This window comes from Xyrauchen texanus, chromosome 31, assembly GCF_025860055.1.
Source record: "Xyrauchen texanus isolate HMW12.3.18 chromosome 31, RBS_HiC_50CHRs, whole genome shotgun sequence".
Classification (NCBI taxonomy): domain Eukaryota; kingdom Metazoa; phylum Chordata; class Actinopteri; order Cypriniformes; family Catostomidae; genus Xyrauchen; species Xyrauchen texanus.
The window spans coordinates 36590944-36611197 of record NC_068306.1 but is presented as its reverse complement, the minus strand read 5'-3'; the positions used below and the strand labels follow the sequence as shown (position 1 = coordinate 36611197).

Below are 20254 nucleotides of genomic sequence, written 5' to 3'. Positions count from 1 at the left end.
GCAGAGAGTGGTGCCTCCCACTAACTCGTCAGCTCCTCGTGCACTTCCGGGAAGAAGGGCACTGGGGCAGGGCAGGGCTGTGAGCGGCGCCACGAGTCCAGATACCAATCATCCAGCCGCGAGGGTTCAGGGGAGAATGGAGGGTTCAAATCATTGCGTCAGACAGGAAAGGCCTGCTCTCCGATGCTGCGCTCGAGAGCTCATCACCTTCACAGGCACGGTATTAGAGGTCGAACTCGCCCTGAGACGAGCCGACGCACTCATCCGAATGCCTAGCAGGGGAAAACGAGCGTGCCTGTGTACTACAGTACTTTAGTTTTGCCGTATTTGGATATGGAGCCATGTCTGATCCTCAACTGCCAGGTTAAAGCCAAAACCTAGGAACATAGGAATTTCTAGATTTATTAGCAGTATTTAGTGTAAATTAACCTGTTCAAATGCTTTTAATGTTGTTTAAAGTTTTGTGTGAGAAGTACTGCAAAATATCCAAGTATGCATAGATGCAGGCTGGAGACCTCCAAATCAGGGTAGAATCTCCAAAATTGTGTGGAGTTTCTTCAGAAGGGGTGTGGTTAGGGAAAAGTCAGGTAAGGGGTTCCCTATGTCTTTAATGGCTGTTGGGATCTTCCGCCCTAACCCCTTTTTGGAGCAATGCCTGAAGCTATATCCTTCTAAAACAAAATCTGCAATTGGTACAGTATTGAAAGGATCTATATGTACTTGATCTGACCCTTAAAATTACTTTAATTACTGATATAAATCAGCACCATCATTATTTGAAAAAAGTAATTTTTGATCAAATCTAGACAGGCCCCATTTCCAGCAGCCATCACTCCAACACCTGATCCTTGAGTAATCATGATAATTGACTAATTTGGTACAAGAAAATCACTTGCCATTATATCAAACACAGTTGAAAGCTATTTGGTTCATTAAATGAAACTTAACATTGTCTTTGTGTTTGTTTTTGAGTTGCCACAGTATGCAATAGACTGGCATGTCTTCAGGTCAAAATTAGGTCAAAAATTGCAAAAAAAAAAAAAAAAACAAATCTCCAAAAACTCGTCTGTCAATCATTGTTTTGAGGAATGAAAATTACATTTCCAAAAATAAGATTTCTTACAAAGGTGTACATTACAGTCTTTAAAGACAAAGGACAACTGGCCAGAGATGTGGAAGGCCAGATGTACAACTAAACAAGAGGATAAGTACATCAGAGTCTCTAGTTTGAGAAATAGACACCTCACAGCTGTCCTCAGCTGACAGCTTCATTGAATTGTATTCGATCAACACCAGTTTCATGTACAAAAGTAAAGAGAATGGGTGCTGGCCTTATGGGAAGGATTGCAAAGAAAAAGCAACTTTTGAAACAGAAAAACAAAAAGAAAAGGTTAGAGTGGGCAAAGAAACACAGACACTGGACAATAGATAACTGGAAATTAGTGTTATGATCTTAAACCCATTAAGCTTTTGTGGGATCAGCTAGACTGTAAGGTGTGTGAGAAGTGCCCGACAAGACAGTCACATCTATGGCAAGTTCTACAGATAGAATGACAAAGATCTGAAAAGCTGTCATTGCTGTACATGGAGGATTTTTTGATGAAAACTTTTTGAAGTAGTTTAAGAAGTTCTGAAAAAAGAAAAATCAAATTGTAATAGTAATTTTTCACATTATTAATGTCCTGACTATACATTGTTATCAGTGGAATGCCACTTTGGTGAATAAAAGTACCAATTTGTTTCCATAAGAGCAAAATCTGTACATTGTTTCGCCAGTTTGTCTATGTGTGTGTGTATATATACAGTATTTATATTGATTTTTGTTAGTGTCTTGTAGTGTAGCTACAAACTTGTTCCTATTGTACCTTCTGTAGTTGGACTACTTAGTAATTAGTAGCTTCTAGCTTGACATGCAACAATTTTAAAGAAGCGTCACCAATATGTTAACTGTCCCTCACTTTTCCTGCAGACATCAGTCCGCACACCTTTAATCAAGGTTAAAAAAATGACTGCTTAATGCCCTCATATGCTAGGAAGAATTCAACTGAGGCAAGTTGTCCTTGTATAGGGAAAGAGTGGAACCAGTGTTTTAATAAACTTATAATCCCAGTTGAAAGGTTACAGAGCCATCACTAGCTAGATTTCAAATGGGCTGCCATGGTGTCCCGTACACCTCTGCCCTCGTGCTAGCGTCATTCAGCTAATAATGGGTTAGAATGGTTCAGTGCCCACTAAACTAAAAATTACATCAGACTGCAAGTTGCTCCAGACTAAAAACACAAAAGAAAAATATGATTTTTATTGAGCTTGCAAAGCAGCATTATATTGATACTCAAACTTTCTGGTTACATTTTGTTTTAAACCACTAAGTATTAAACCTTTAGGGGCAGATTCACTAAACAGTTGCACCACTGTGCTTCAGTGCAAAACCTGCGTCTTTTTCACTAATCAACTGCAGTCTATTTTAGCAGGTGCAATCAGTACTGAAATTGTGTTGTGTCTTGAGTATTTGAAATAAGTAGTTGTCGTTCTTTTCCATGCAAGCACTCCTCCTTTCTATGTAACATAGGCTCATTGCAGATTGCGCTTCATTCACAAAAAATGCCTGATGCAATTTAGATTGTGCTATTATTGGCAAATAAAAGTAGGTGTTAAAATGAATTAAATTTAAAAGAGATGTTTTTGAAAATTTTCAACCAATCATATCTGTAATTAATCAAATAATCAAATGATTGAAAAGAGTGTTATAACCTGTTATATATCCAGATGTGCGGTGACATCAAGTGCACTTTCTGCATGTTAGAGATATTCCAGTTATCTGGATCAAAGTGATGCTGTTCAGTCTAGGCAGGGTGTGCAAATATGGTGGTTTGTGGCACCCCGCACTATACAGCGCACAGAATAGGGCCGCAAGATCAGAATCGCGCATGCAAACTGTGCTCAGCAGCATGTGTTTGCACCGTAGCCTGATCTGCTAATTTCTGTATTTAATAGGACACCAAACCAGCGCAGAGAATTTGTGCAACGCAATTCATTCTCAGTGAATCTGCTCCTTGGAGTTCTATCTATTTATCTTTTATTTTTATTTTTATTTACATTAAAATATTTGTACATTTCAGATATTTCAGATATTGACTAGCATTCAAAGTGTAACCAACAGTAAAAATATAATTGTAATATTTTATTGTAATATATTGCGATCCGCTCTGAACAGCTGGAAGTCCGGCAGATGTAACGCGCTGTCTGGAATGGCTTTATATATTCCTATAATACCCAGTCTATAACACTATGAATTCAAGCAGCAGAAGTACATATATTAATGCAGGCTGAAATTCAGTTGTGGTGTGGGGCAGCAATATATTATCAGTATAACGTTAATGTAACATTTTACAGTGGAATGGAGTTGTAATTGTAGTCAAAAAATACTGTTAATAAAAAATATTATTGATAATACTGTGCATTTCAGAAAATGTAATACAAGGGTAGATATTTAAAGTGTACTTGAAATATTTCAATTTTAGCTCAATCAAGTATACTTAACACATTTTTAGTTGCACCACAGCACTGCATTCGGCAAACTAAAGTGTATCAAGTACAAAATTAGCTGTTCCAATTTAGCAGACTTCATGTATAACAATTTATAGTCTGCCAGAAATACACTTTAGTATACTGAAGCACCCAAGAATAAAGTCTGCTTAATTATATTATTTGTTCACTAGGGATGTCTATATGTATTAAGTTCTACAAGCTTTCAATTTTTATTTTTATTAGCATAAATATAGTGTTTCCTGGTTCAGAAAATTGAGTGTTTGGAACATGATATTCTTTGTTAAGCAGACTTCCATTTCCACTCAGCCCCACCAGAATACCACCTTAGTTGGACTAATTTAAAAAGCTGTGTAGGTCATCCCCTCAAAAATATTCAAAGAATTATGTGACCTTATAAACTGAAGAAACTTGACCAAAGTGAACACTAATCACCTTTTCTTTTAGAATAGGGCTGCCTGACAAATATCATTTATTTGTTTTTTTTATAGTGCATAACCTTTTTTTTTTTTTTTTTTTTTTTTGCTAGAGCTGTTGGATAAACAAGTGAACTATAATAATAGTTGGCCAAAACAATGGTTTGATATTTGATAAAACATATGGTTGTATATTACACTATAAAATGGTTGTATGCTGGTTAACATCCATACAACTAGCCCCAGTCTCCCCCAGAGCTTTCCCTAATCATGAGTTAAAGTGCTCGAATTTCTCAAATAAATTGATTATAGTTATCATGATGAAGACAGCTCCTCTCCTGCAGCCAACAATCTGCCCTGATAAAAGAATTACGAGGAGAAGCTTAAAACCTCAAGATGTTTCGCTGATCACTCAAAACATACTTGCTAAATCTCCCATACTCAGCAGCTTTTTAATCATTTCAGTTTCAGAATTCACTTTAACCCTTTCACACATGAATTAAAAATGATTTAAGGTGATGGCAAAAGAAACTTATGAAAGCCTGCCTGCTGTTGCATGGGATTTCATAATGGTGTTTACAGTCAGACAGCACAAGTAAGATCCAGTTTCTCAGCAGGCAAAAATGGAAAAATTTCATCATCACAGATTTTCATCAGACACATTTTAGGATTCGCATTTAATGTCAACTACCACAGACAAACTTTTGTGTTTAATGAGCAACTTTTATAAACTTAATGCCAATTTTATTTTTTAAATACATAGTGATTGATTTAATAAAGAACAGAAAACAATACTTCATAGGACTCTTTTAGCACTTAGACACTGAGAAAATAGTATTGCTTAGATGTTTCTATTTCATGTCTCAGAAGATTGAAATGGATAGTTTAATTCCTTAATTTATTCAATCTCATGTTGTTCCAACAGACTCAGTCACCATTCACTTTTTGTGACAAAATGTTTACAACAAAACTTTTACAGAAAAAATTATTTTGACTCATCCCTCCCTTTTCTATAAAAAAAAAGCATAAATCGAGGTTACAGTGAGGCATTTACAATGGAAGTGAATGGGGCCAATTTTTTGGAGGGTTTAAAGGCAGAAATTTAAAGCTAATAATTTTATTAAAGCACTTACATTAATTCTTCTGTTTAGGGATGTCCGATACCATGCTCATATACACATACTCATAAAAATGCTCCGATACCAAAAACCGATACCATCTGGTGTACGAATGCCATTTTGTAAACATTCAGCCAAAAATCTTAATCACGTTATGTCCTAGTTAGGGTTTTTTCTGGCTCAAAATTTGGCTTAGGTGGTACTATACTGATCAAAATAGTGACGTTAAAAACATGTAAACATTGGCTTTGCATTAATACACTCCTAATGACCTGGCAACTGAATAGTAGTGTTAATTTTGTCAGCTGTTTTTTAATTTAGTCTTTGTCCTTTTTAGTTTTTATCATATTTTGTCAACTTTAGTAAAGTCAAGTTTTGGTTGACAAAGTCTGGGCATTTTAATGTAGTTTTAGTCAATGAAAACTGTTGACATTTTAGTAATATTTTAGTAACATTTAGTCATGTTGACATTTTAGTCACTGAACACTAAACATTTTAGCCATAAGAGTATTATAGATAAGCAATTGTCAATCTTGTATATCCAAAACCAAAATAGTTATATATATACACATACACACATTTTATTGTTGTCGTCATTTTAGTGTTATTTTTCACATAAGATTGATCTTATCATGATAAGCGGGTGTGAGAGACGAGCATCTCTGTGTTAGAGTACGTATCAGCCAGCGGAACATTAAATCTCTCCCGGTCAGATTGGGTGTCTCCTGTGACTGGTTGAAGCAGCTCTAACCGCACAGAAAATGACAGTTTTGGAGTTTGTGCTTATTTACACGTCACACTCTCGTAAAATATTAACTTTAATTAAGGCTGAAATAAAGATATATCGCCAAGCTCGTCTCGCGTGTCATCATTATAGTTTTATATGATCTCAAGTTATGTTAAATGACATCAAGCGACTATTCGACAACGGAATTATTCTATCATTATTGCAGAGGTTTGTAAGTTACAAATGACAATCCACTGAGTGTAACGTTTGTTAGTGTTTTCCACGAAGACACCCCCCAGAGTTTTGTAGACAGGCCGGAGACGGCACGAAATTTGAAGGAGGCAGCCGCCTAGTAATTCTCTATGCAGGAAAAACCTTGCTAGTGAGATTATTTAACCGCAAAAGCTGAAATTTAAAGAGATAAATCTATAGTTTGCATATAATTTAAATGTGAGCGCTTGTGAATGTCCGGAGACAGTGTTGTGCTGATGCCGGCTGCTCATACCTTTCAAAGCTTCTTCTTGGATCAAACAGGGAAAACACTGTCATAAGCAGGATAATATGCTCAGTTTGTAGCAGATGACAGTAAACAGAGTGCAAATTCTCATTGTAGTGTGGGGCAGGTACAGAGTACATATTTATATAATTAAATAGCAGCCTTTCCGGTTTAATAATCACTTTGAGTCACGTAGCTGACGGATTTTCCAAAGTGGGATGCTGACATCATAATGCCAGAGCTCCTTGGTCAAAACAACACAGAAACACTTCAAAATTAAAGCTCCGTCAAAATAAAAGCTTTATTTATAGGGAAAAAGTATGACATACATATATCACTACTGTAAATGTTTGTAATATTCACTGTAATACTACTACTAATAATAATACATCAGTAGTCATTGTGTTACACTTAAGCAGTACTTAAGAACAACTGTGATGCTCTGTTATGCAGCACTTTATTTGGCAAAATTTAAAATCCAGTGTTGTATTTTAGATTGTGCTGTGAAGTTCTGTATATAAACATTTAATTTAATAATAAAAAAAAAAAATACAATATTATGTTGAAAATTAATTGTTATATTTTCTTTTGATAAAACTTTGAATGAATTTATTTATTTAAACACAATTTTGATGATAAAATTGAAATAAACTGTTGATATCGAGAGAAAAAAACAAAACAAAACAGGTATCGGACTCGGTATCGGCGAGTACAAAAAATGAAGTATCGGTACTCCTACTTGTTCTCAAAAAATTTCAGACATTTTAGGGTTTACGGCTTAACGTCGTCATGGCAACAAAGTTGTCAAATTGGATATAACTTTCCTCAGAAAAGGTTAGTGAGTGATTGTATCACACTAAAATCATGTTTACAAGTATATTGTTTGTGTCTTGTGGCTATAATTATGAAACAGTGATTAGTTTACCATTTACGTATTGGCCTCCATTCACTTCCATTGTAAGTGCCTCACTGTAAACTAGATTTGAACTTTTTAAAGAAAAGTAGGGCCGAGTCAAAATACATTTTTGTTGTAATCAACATTATGCCACAAATGATGTCGATTGAGCTCAACTAATAATGAACCCGGAATATTCTTTTAAATGCAATTTTAGATGCATATCTATCTGTCAGTTTACCATTATACCTAACTATGATAAGCATGCAAAAAAAGTTATTGTTTTGGGTTGTGTGTTCAGCTCAGTACACACCATTTTTCACACATGGTAAAAAGGGACATTTAAGGGTGCCTTTTGCCAGTGTTTGCCCTGAAACTAATACATGTAGACTTGCATTCTGTTCCTCATCAAAGAGAAGTTTGAACACCCAAGGTAGTGCTGAAGATATCACTCCCAGCCTCATATTCCCATGAAACTGTGAGGTCTGTCTGGATTTAGCTCTGGAAACTGATGAGTGATGAAGGCACGTGTGTGAAGCATTCAAAATGGAGCGCAGCAGCGCAGACAATTACATAATTATCAGCAGGGAGCTGTTGCAGAGGTATAGGAGCGTGTGCTGATGTTTTAAATTGCACAATCAGCTGAAAGAGTCTGTTGACATTTGTATTCTTTTGATAAATTGACAAGTGACGTTCATTCTTTTCTCCCAAAAATGTCATTATTTACTCACCCTTATGTTGTTCACATATTTGTTTTTTTATTGGAAGAGAAATTATAAAGTGTCTGTACACAGCTTTTATTCGTGAAATGGCAGTTCAATGTGACCACATCTATCAAGCTCCAAATAGGACAAAAACACACCATTAAAAGTAAAATAAAAGTAGTCTATAAGACTTCCAACTCTTCTGAAACCATTTGTTTTGTTTGAGAAACAGACTGTAACTTGATATATCTTTGAATTGAGTTGCAGTCACTTCATCAAGACTTCAAATATAGTGCACTAGTCCTGTGACCTACGTTTAATATATTGATTAATTACTTAAAGGAATATTCCGGGTTCAATGCAAGTTAAGCTCAAACAACAGCATTTGTGGCATAATGTTGATTACCACAAAAATACATTTTGACTTATCTTTAAAAAAAAAATCTAAAATCTGGTTTATAGTGAGGCACTTACAATGGAAGTGAATGGGGCAATTCTATAATTGTTAAAATACTCACTGTTTCAAAAGTATATTTACAAGATGTAAACAATATACTGTACTTGTTAACATGATTTTATTGTGATAAAATTGCTTACTAACCTTTTCTGAGTAAAGTTACAGCCAATTTTACAGCTTTGTTGCCATGATGATGTAACACTATAAACCCTAAAACAACAGTAAAATGACAATTTATTTGTATAATGCAAGCTCAAATAATGCAATTGTTTCAACAGAAGAATTAATGTAAGCGCTTTTGTAAATTATAAGCTTTTGCCTTTAAATCATCCAAAAATTGGCCCCATTCACTTCTATTGTAAGTTCTCACTGTAACCTCGATTTTTGCATTTTTAAAAAGAAAAGGAGGGACGACACAAAATAATGGCACAAATGCTGTCGACTGCACTTAACTTGTATTGAACCCAGATACCTTTCATATTAAATTATATTATATATATATATATATATATATATATATATATATATATATATATATATATATATATATATATATATATATATATATATATATATATATATATATATATTCTGTGATATATATATATATATATATATAATAGTAATATTTATTATATAAATATATGCATTTAATTATCTATTATAATATCTATTTATTTAATTATGGAGGATGAAAGTCACTATGAACTGTTATTGTATGGAAAAGAGCTGCATATAGATTCTTTAAGAATTCTCATTTTGGGTTAGCAAAAAAAGAAAACAGCATATGGTTTGAAACAGTATGAGAGTGAGTAAATAATTACTTTTTTATATTATTATTATTAATTTATAGAGTGGCTGAAATAATGTAAAAGCTATTTTGTTCTACTGTGACCCAGTCTGCAATTGTAGGGGTTTCCTCCAGTCTCAAGCTCCTAAACACTCATTCTTTACTTGATTGTGTTTATTTATAAAATAACCCCTAAAATGTCCCCATCACAAGTTACTCTTGCTTTAGACATCTAATTTAGTCCTCAGACCTGGTCACCCACATCTTCTGTTTGCTTTTCAGGACTACACGTTGACTATGTATTTCCAGCAAGCGTGGCGAGACAAGCGTCTGTCTTATTCCGAGATTCCTCTTAACCTGACGCTGGATAACAGAGTAGCCGATCAGCTGTGGGTGCCGGACACGTACTTTCTGAACGACAAGAAATCTTTTGTTCATGGTGTGACGGTGAAGAACAGAATGATTCGGCTCCATCCAGATGGCACTGTGCTTTATAGCCTCAGGTACTTCACAAGCATCTTTTTTGACAATTCAGTTCACAATTCTAATTATTATTATTATGGACCTTATTCACAATACCTTCATCTTTTATTTTTGATGGAGATGAAAATTAGGTTTTGAGAGATCAGAATCACAATGAGCTTTATTGCCAAGTATGCTTACACATACAAGGAATTTGTACTGGTGACAGAAGCTTCCAGTGTACAACAATACAACAACAAAACAGAACTGATAATAATAACAAAAATAGAATAGAATAAAATAAAAAGCGAATTGAAAATATAAATATATAGAAAAATATATATTCAATATGTCAAAAAGACATATATATATATATATATATATATGTTACACAGTCAAGTCAAGTCAGTTTTATTTGTATAGCGCCTTTCACGACACACATCGTTTAATTAACATTTTAAAGCAGCTTTACAGAAGATCAGCATTAACAGACAATAAAACTTTAATGTCGATGAATCATCATTTTGTAATTAGATAAAATATTATTCTTAATCGTGTTGAAAAATAATGAAATAATAATTGTATTAATAACCCCAGTGAGCAAGCTGAAAGTGACTGTGGCAAGGAACACAAAACTCCATAAAATGTAGATTCATGGAGAAAAATAACATTGGGAGAAACCAGACTCACTGTGGGGGCCAGTTCCCCTCTGACTAACATCATGAATATAATGTAAATATTACTTATGTATAGTTAAAATCATGGTTTAAAATTATTAAACTAAGTAAGTGTTAAGGGTCAGTGTTTAAACAACGATAGTGTTTGAACTGTAAGATTAATGACCAATGTCTTTGAAGTCCATCCTTGATTAATTGCAGAAGTTCACATAGATGCAATTGTCCATGTTAATTGGCTGATGAAGGTTTTTGTTGGCAATAGTTAGCCTTTGCATTCCATTTCAAGATCGTAGTCCATCAATAGACCGAGGTAATGCAGGCTGCGTTTAGTCATCATCATTCAGCGACATGTAGCATTGGAGTCCAACAAGATGCAGGAATGGAGCTGGATCCAGCCGGTTCTGGTGACCTCAGGATAGGAGTCCCGATGGTTGAGACATGGAAACAAATAAAATAATATTAGCATAGATGCCATTAAATTTATTGCAGAGTTTGAGATCATGCTCAATGTTTCTGGTTTCTGGTTTCTGGTTCCGGCAGACCCAACTAAAGCAGCCTAATTGTGGGTTGGAGGATAAATTAGGTGTATGCCTAGCTAAATAGATGAGTCTTTAGTCTAGACTTAAACTGAGAGAGTGTGTCTGCATCTCGAACAGTGTTAGGGAGACTATTCCATTGTTTAGGAGCCAAATATGAAAAGGATCTACCTCCTTTTGTGGATTTGATATTCTAGGAACTATTAACGTGCCAGAATTTTGCGATCTTAATGAATGTATTGGAATATAGCATGGTAGAAGATCACTTAAGTACTGCGGAGCTAGACCATTCAAAGCTTTGTGCATAGTTAACAGAATTTTAAAATTAATAGCAGGTAGCCAATGTAACGATGATAAAATTGGGCTAATATGATAATATTTCTTGGTTCTTGTTAGCACTCTGGCTGCTGCATTTTGAACCAATTTAATTTTATTTATTCATCTTGCTGGACATCCTCCCAGTAATGCATTACAATAATCTAGTCTTGAGGTCATGAATGCATGAATTAATTTTTCGGCATCAGCAACAGAGAGCATATGCCTTAATTTAGCAATATTTCTTAGGTGGAAGAATGCTGATCTACAAACATTTGTAATTTGATTTTCAAAGGACAGATTGGTATCAAATATAACACCTAAGTTCTTCGCTGTTGAAGATGATGTAACAGTACATCCATCTAGAGTCAAATTATATTTTAGCTGCTTATTTTTAGAATTTTTGGTCCAAAAATTAGTACCTCTGTTTTGTCAGATTTCAAATTTCTGGCCATCCAATCTCTTATTTCATTGATACACTCTTCTAATTTCGAGAATTGTGAAATCTCATCAGGTTTCAAAGAAATATTTTTTCGTTGTGTATCGTCAGCATAGCAGTGGAAACGTATTCCACGATTCCTGATATCTCCCAGGGGAAGCATATACATGGAGAAAAGCAGAGGCCCTAAAACTGATCCCTGTGGCACTCCATATTTTACTTTTGTTTGGTTTGACAATTCCTCATTACATAAACAAAGTGGTAGTGGTCTGCTAAATATGACCTAAACCACGCTAATGCATCTCCACAAATTCCAACATAATTCTCCAGCCTATTCAAGAGAATGTTGTGATATATTGTGTCGAATGCAACACTAAGATCTAAAAGCACTAGAAGAGAAATGCAGCCGCAATCAGATGATAAGAGCAAGTCATTTGTAACTCTGATAAGTGCAGTCTCTGTACTGTGATGAGGCCTAAATCCTGATTGAAATTCTTCATATATACTATTTCTCTTTAGAAATGAACATATTTGGGAGGATACTACCTTTTCTAGTATTTTTGACATAAATGGGAGATTTGAAATCGGTCTATAATTAGCAAGTTCTCCAGGATCAAGTTGTGGCTTCTTAATAAGCGGTTTGATAATTGCCATTTTAAAGTTTCTTGGGACATGTCCTAAGCATAGCGAGGAGTTAATGATATTAAGAAGAGGTTCTGAGATTACAGGACATACCTCTTTTAAGAACTTAGTTGGTATAGGATCTAACAAACAAGTTGTGGCTTTTGATGTTTCGATAAGTTTTGTTAGCTCTTCATGACCTATGACTGTCGAGTTATCCAGGGAATTTTACACATCAGCATCTGCCTCTAACTCGTAAATGAGCATCAGTCATTCAAAAGGACACACGGAACAACTCCAAATGGACTTTCCACAACTTGTATTCATTTATCAACAGATTCCATAACAGATTAAACAGTAGTCAGATCCAAGGTTCAGATTGTCCAATTAAACTCAGTTTCAATTCAATTCAGTGGTACACAAATTCAGATAATCACATCAGTTTGTTCATTTAGCTTCCTTCACGAATTTGCTTGTTAAGTTGCTTTTTTAACCACTTAGATTAATCTTTCTTACTTGTTAGCTTTTCTTAGCTTTTGTTGGATTTTATTAGCTTTTGTTAGATTTTGTTAAATTTTGATAGATTTTGATAGGTTGCTAACCTTAAAGAAACAAAAAATAAACACTAGCGTTACTATTAACATTCACATAAATATAGACAAAATACTATGTGAATAAAATGTTCTTATGCACAACTGTCTCTAAGCATAATAAGTTTAAGCATAATAAGCCTAATATACATTGAGTTAACAAACTGAAACAATTTGTGCTCACAATTCACTGTTACTTAGTGTAAACACACACATGAACAATATGTACATTACCTACAAACGCGAATGTTTTACAGTATGAGTCAATTAATTTCTAAATAGTCCATGATTGTCTTCAAATAGCACAGATTAGAGAGATAATCAACCCTTTCCCTACTAGAGAGTGTTTGATCCTATCATCAGCATCCTTGGGATGACCGTTCGCTGGTTGCGCTTTCCCCTTCTTTCCATGTTCCACTCACATCAGTCTTTAAGCCTGAATGCTTCTCCACACAGAAGACACTTGTGCCACTGGATATTGATGTCTTATCCCTCTTTCTGCACTCAGTTTTCTCTGCTCGCATCCACTAACAGCTTTTACTTACATAAACTCTCCGCTGTTTCCGTTGCTTTCCGTCACTTCTCTCTATGTTTTTTTTAAACAGTATTTATTCCTTAAACTGCCTTTAACTTCACAATGACAGAGAAAAATTTAAGTTGCACGTGAGGAAAATTATTAGGCAGTGTTTTCTGAGGTGTGATGACAGATGATTGCATAATTCCAATTTTATTTCTGATTATTTCAATTTTATCTGTAAAGATATTCATGAAGTCATTATTCTTGAGCTGTGACATAATATCTGGTTCTGTTTAGGCTTTATTCCTTACCAATTTAGCCACAGTACTGGATATACATCTAGGATTGTTGTGGTTATTTTCTATGAGTTTACTAAAATATGCTTACCTGGCTGCTTTTAGTGCCTGTCTGTAGCTACAGACACTATCCTTCCATGCACCACGAAATACTTATAATTTTGTATTTTTCCACATGCGCTCTCTTTTCCGAGCTGCTCTCTTGAGAGCATGAGTGTGATCATTGTACCATGGTGCAGGGCGTATTTCTTAAATTGTTTTTAATCGAAGTGGGGCAACAATATCAAGGGTGCTAGAGAAGACTGCATTTATATTTTTTGTTATTTCATCAAGTTCTTCTGGGCTTTGGGGTTTATTGAGTGTATGAGATAGATCTGGAAGATTATTAGTGAAGCTATCTTTAGTGGTCGAAAGAATAGTTCTACCTGAATGATAGCGTGGTGTAAATTGAGTAACATTAGTTGATTGCAGCAAACAAGAGATGAGGTAATGATCCGAGACATCATCGCTCTGCTGCAGAATTTCTATATTATCAACATCAACTCCATATGAAAGAATTAAATCTAGCGTATGATTATGGCAATGAGTTGGTCCTATTACATTTTGTCTGACTCCAAGAGAGTTGAGAATATCAATATATGCTAATCCCAATGTATCATTTTCATTATCTACGTGAATGTTGAAGTCACCAACAATTAAGGCTCTATCTACTGTAACTACAATATCTGATAAAAAATTTGCAAATTCACTATGGAAATCAGAATAAGGCCCGGGTGATCTATACATTGTAGCAAGGGTAAAAGACGACAGGGATTTTTTTATTATATTTGACTGTGTCACATTAAGCATTATTAGTTCAAAAGACTTACATTTATATCCTGTCCTCTGAGTAACACCAAAAACGTCACTGTAAATTGTAGCAACACCTCCTCCTCGACCCTTCAGACGTGGCTCATGTTTATAACAATAACCTGGGGGATAGATTCATTTAAACTAATATATTCATCCGGTTTAAGCCAGGTTTCAGTCAAACAGAGGGCATCCAATCTATGATCTGTAATCATTTCATTGACAATTAGTGCTTTGGTAGAAAGAGATCTAATGTTTAGGAGCCCTATTTTTATATGATGTGTATTTTTAATTTGTTTGTTTTGTTCAAGTTTGACCTTAATAAAAATGTTTCTAAATGATTTAGTGAGGGTATTGTGTTTCGTAGTTCGGGGAACAGACATTGTCTCTATGAGATTTCTAGGTTATACAGTCTCTATGTGTTGTAGTTTATGTGAGCTGTGTGACGTCTCAAGGCAGCTAGCAGACATTCGGATTAACCAGTTTGTCTGCTTCCTGACCTGGGCCCCAGTTAGTCAATTACTATCATTATTAAGACTATGAGCCAAATTACTTGAGAGGAGAGCAGCACCTTCCCTGGATGGATGGAGTCCGTCTCTCTTTAGCAGGTCAGGTCTACCCCAAAAACTCTTCCAATTGTCTATAAATCCTATTTTATTCTTAGACTCCACTCAGACATCCAGCCATTCAGTGACACTAATCTACTATAAACCTCATCACCACGATGAGCAGGGAGGGGACCAGAGCATATTACAGTGTCTGACATTGTTTTTGCAAATTTGCCCACCTCTTTAACATTATCTTTAGTGATCTCCGACTGGCGAAGCCGAACACCGTTAGTGCTGACAGGGATAACAATTTTAGAAAATCTACGTTTAGCATTAGCCAGCACTTGTAAATTTGATTTGATGTCAGACGCTCTTGCCCCCGAAATGCAATTAACAATAGTGGCTGGAGTCTCTATTTCCACGTTCCTTACAATAGAATTGCCGATAACAAGGGCTCTTTCAACATGATTCTCAGTGGGTGTATCACTGAGTGGGGAGAATTGATTGGAAACCCTAACAGGAATGGGAGAGTGGTGTCTCTTTGTTGTTGGTTGTTCTTGATAAGCGGTGCTTTGAGATCGATGTAATAATCTGTGTACCGCAGAGGAGAAATAACAGGTGCGCGCTGAAAAAATGCACACAGTTTAATCGCGATAAAAATAGAATGTGGATGCAGGTGGAATATGCGCGTGCTGTTGAATCGCGATAAGAGAATAATACGAGGGAAGACCCAATTCGTGCTTAAAAATGGCAGATGTTTAAGGATTAAAGGCTGAAAACAGATATATAAGCGATGCTAAAAAACTAGCAGGCTACAAACACAGACTCTAGCTAGGTGCCAGCAGCAACAGGTAAAATACATGCAGATGAAACAGGAGAAAATTGGAAAAACCTGAAACGTGGTAAAATGACAAAGGATATAACTATGAACGATGACTATAATGATGAACGTTTGAGAATAAGAATAAGCAATAAGCAGGCCACAAACAAACTCGCGTGCAGCGTGCGTGCGTGCTGTGCACAGACTGGCCGTGAGGGCCCGAATGCTTAGGTACCTCTTGCCAGATGGCAGGAGGGTGAAGAGTTTATGTGAGGGGTGTGTGGGGTTGCTTTGCAGATGCAGTGTTTTTTGTAAATGTCTCTCATCTCTCTAGGACATTCTGATCCGAAGATATCTTACTATAATTAAAATCAATAAAGCTGGTTGCTTCGGTGCTCTAAATGCATTCTCTGCACAACGCCGGTGCAAGAGGGGGAGAAACCACTTTAATGCGCCGTAATTCCAACAGCCTCATTGTTTTTAGGGGTGTATGGTTCGACAGAGGAATTCAGCTCGCTGAAAACAACCGCTCAGCTGCGAAGAACAAATCTGAATGAGTGGTTGCAAGCCAGCTCCTTTTATATTCTTGTGGCATGCAAATTCCACTCCCCAATTCCCACTGGCATTTTCTCAAAGATCAGAGATGTTTGGGGATCCCAAGGGCGACCCCTAGTGTCACTACATCGACACAACTTCGAGTGAGTGACAGATAGGGAACACATCTTTTTCTCTACGTTTTGGCTTTCCGTCCACACTGAGATGGTGTTTTTTCAGCGAAAACTGAGCTATTTGAAAATGCTCTCCAAGTCAATACATTTGAAAATGCCATCTTTGCCTTAAACGATGATCTTAAAATGATGACATATTTGTTGTCCTGTGACACAGTCATATGATCCATTCAAGCAAAACAATCAAGATGGCAGCCATGTTATAGTGGTGCTGTTGTGCCTGAAATTCACTTTGATAGCATTGTTAAAGAGAAATGTCACTTAGTACAACTTTCAGACTGCATTCCATCAAAGATACAAAGTTTACTCGGAATTGGTGTCCGGCATACATCGTGATTTTCCGCATGCACAGTAAGGGGACTTAAGCATTTTCATATGTTTTAGTGAGGACGAGAACATTTTGGAAAAAATTATGAAAATGGCAGCGTGGACGGAGAACGTTTCACAAAGGAAAATGTTGTTTTTAAATGTACCTGGATTAATGTTTTGTAACAATTGTCTCATTTACATATTTTTTTATTTATCTTAAAGTGTTTTAGCATTAGCTACGATTAGCATTTTCCTCTGTGCAACCGCGGCCATAAATTCAGGCACATATTGAGAAAATCCCCCTAACTGACCCACTGATTTACCTTTGACATGCAAATGCGACTGTTAATGAGAAACTAATAAGGATTTATTGAAGTACTGTCTTCGTCCAAAAATCCAGCTTAATATAAACCCCTGGGCCACGTGGGGAACGAAGAAGCTGGATATTTTTATAGCCCCTCTCTCATCTCTCAGTTGGACTTCACAATCTGTTAGCACTTGGTTTGTTGGCTGTGCGCTGGCAGTCTGAATTATATAAGCTCTCATCTCCTTTCGCTGGAGCAAAGAGCAATTAGCTGATTGTTTCCGAGCTTGATTTATTGGTTAAGAAGATCTGCCAGTGTGGCCACATTATTGCAGGGGCTGTTTAGCTTGGCAGTTATAAGTGTTTTGGAGTACAAAGCAATCTAATCTGTCATTGAACTGTGCAGTTCGATCAAATGAGTCCAAGTCATTCACTCAAATCTGTTGTGTTCTCTAATTTTCATTTTTGAAAAATATCCTGTCAGGTTTTATTTTACCCTACTACGTTTACTGTCATTCACTCTAAAACCCTTTACACTTTATCTGGATATATTGCAATTGACTAATATTGCCACTATGTGACAATCCATCCATCCATCCATCCATCGTCAACCGCTTATCCTGTGTACAGGGTCGCGGGGGGCTGGAGCCTATCCCAGCTAACATTGGGCGAAAGGCGGGGGACACCCTGGACAGGTCGCCAGTCCATTATGTGACAATCTTCAATTAATATTCTGGGTTCAAGCTAAATGAAAAGCATTTATGGCATAATGTTGATTACCAAAAAAAATAATATATATATTTTTGTATTATTTAAAAAAAATAAGCAAAAATTGAGGTTACATTGAGGCGCTTATATTGGAGGTGAATGGGCCAATTTCTGGAGTGTTTAAAGGCAGAAATGTGAAGCTTATCAATTTATAAAAGCACTTACATTAATTCTTCTGTTAAAACTCATGTATGATTTGAGCTGTAAAGTTGTTTAAAATGTTTTATGGTTATTGTAGTGTTTACAGCATTACGTTGTCATTGTTGGCAGCGAAGTTGTAAAATTGGAAAAAAACTTCACACAGAAAGGTTTTGTAAACTATTTTATCAAATCAAATCAAATCAAATCACTTTATTATCACACTTAAATCATGTTAACATGCATAATGTTTACGTCTTGTGAATATAGGGTACAACTGGGCTAAAGGCTCCATGGGGTAAAAGGTTCCATTGATTTTGTTTTCTCCCAAAATTCTAAATAAAAAAACTACCACAGTACTTTCCTAAACACCTGTTTGTCACTATGCACTGGAACATTTTCCTGTTCCATGAGCTCATTGTAATGTCTGTAAGGTTGATTTTGGAGGCACATTTTCAGAAATGTGAATTTATAAATTTTTTAAACTGTTTTATAAATATATATATTTGAAGTCAAAGAATAATCTCTAATATTCTGGGTGGGCCTCAGTTTACACTGGCCACCCTTGGCGGGACTGTCCGGTACTCCCCTCCAAGGCCTGTAGGACAACGTCGTCACTGACTGCGAAAGCCTACAGCGCCACTGGACAGGCCGCCTCTGCCTTGCATGCCATGGCTCTCCTGCAAGTACACCAAGCCAAGGCACTCAAAGATCTGCACCTGTGTAGTCCCGATCCTGACGTGCTGCAGGAACTGTGCTCTGCCACTGACCTCACTCTCAGAGCTACGAAGGTCACCGCACAAGCACTCGGGCGGGCGATGGCCACCCTCGTGGTCCAGGAAACCAATCTATGGCTGAACTTGGTCGAGATGCGCAATGTTGACAAAGCCTGCTTCGTCAACGCCCCCGTCTCCCAGTTCTTTCTCTTCGGTGACACCGTCGACAGCAGTTCTCGGCGGTGAAGAAACAGACGGAGGCCATCTCCCACATCACGCCATGGCCGTCCCCCTGCGAAAAGCCAACGGCAGCTCCACCTAAACCTGGGCCCAGCTCTCAGCCCCAGCGTCGAGCGCCCCACAGGTGGCATATGCCCCCCCGTCTCCAGGACCCCCTTTAGGGCCCCTAAAACCCCTAAGCGTTCCTGAGGCGGTGAACCCAGGAAGCCAGACGTTTGCTCCAGAGCTGGTAGCAAGACCACTCCGTCCCCCGGTGGAGGGCCGGGAGGAGAATCCTCAGTTCTCCCTTTTTCTTCGCCGCACTCCCCTTCGGGCTGCGGTACTCAAATTGTCAAAGAGCAATTCCCTCACTTCCTTCCAGTCCCGGCTCCCCGGACATGGCCATCTCGCCCTCGGACCCACGACTGCCCAGACCCTGCAGGCCAGTGCTGACGAGTCTCGATGACATCCCATTGGCCCCGCCTGCATTGGCACATCAACTGCCTTGAGTTTTTGGCTGTACTCCTTTCCCTGCGGAGGTTTCTCCCGCTGATTCAGGGCAAGCATGACTTGATCCATTCAGACAGCACCGCCATAGTAGCGTACATAAATTGCCAAGGCGGCGTACATGTTACAACTCGCCTGCCATCTCCTCCTTTGGTGTCAGCCGCGACTCCGGTCGCTGCTTGCCACTCATATCCCTGCTGACCGAAACATGACGGCGGACGCGCTGTCGCCACAGATCTCACTCAGCGGAGAGTGGAGGCTCCACCCCCAGGTGGTCCAGCTGATTTAGGGCCGCTTTGGCAGGGCACAGATAGACCTTTAAAAGTAAGTTTGCAGAAATGTAGTTAAAGTAACATTCATTCTATAAGACTAAGTTGGATTACATTGAACGTAGAAAAGAACACTTATCTGGCCCATTATACCTGATGGCTCCACTTTACCTAACCATACCCTGTTTCACATGAACCCAAATCAACAGAATATAATATTGCTTTATTTAAAAATAAGAACATGAAAAATATGTCAAAATAGTCTTCTCTTACAGCTAAATGTCCACAGCAAAATTTAATTCGAAGCATTTTGGCCCAATGAATAACATGTCAATTTAATTCAGCTTGTCTAATGTTGCCGATTACAGACGCAGCCCCAGTGTAAAGTGATGAATCTGCATAATACTGAACTATTTTTTTTCCCATTGATTTGCTGATTTACTGCGGTTCTGTAATGCTGCACTAGAAAACAAGTTG

At 37.1% G+C, this 20254-nt stretch overlaps 1 protein-coding gene across 1 annotated transcript in view; it reads left to right on the top strand.

The window, feature by feature from the left end:
* LOC127625386 (gamma-aminobutyric acid receptor subunit beta-2-like) overlaps positions 1 to 20254 on the top strand; it is a 215103-nt gene that overhangs the window by 101348 nt on the left and 93501 nt on the right. Inside the window, 1 exon segment of the mRNA XM_052100660.1 lies at positions 9432 to 9652. Within this exon segment, the coding sequence (XP_051956620.1) occupies positions 9432 to 9652 (221 nt within the window).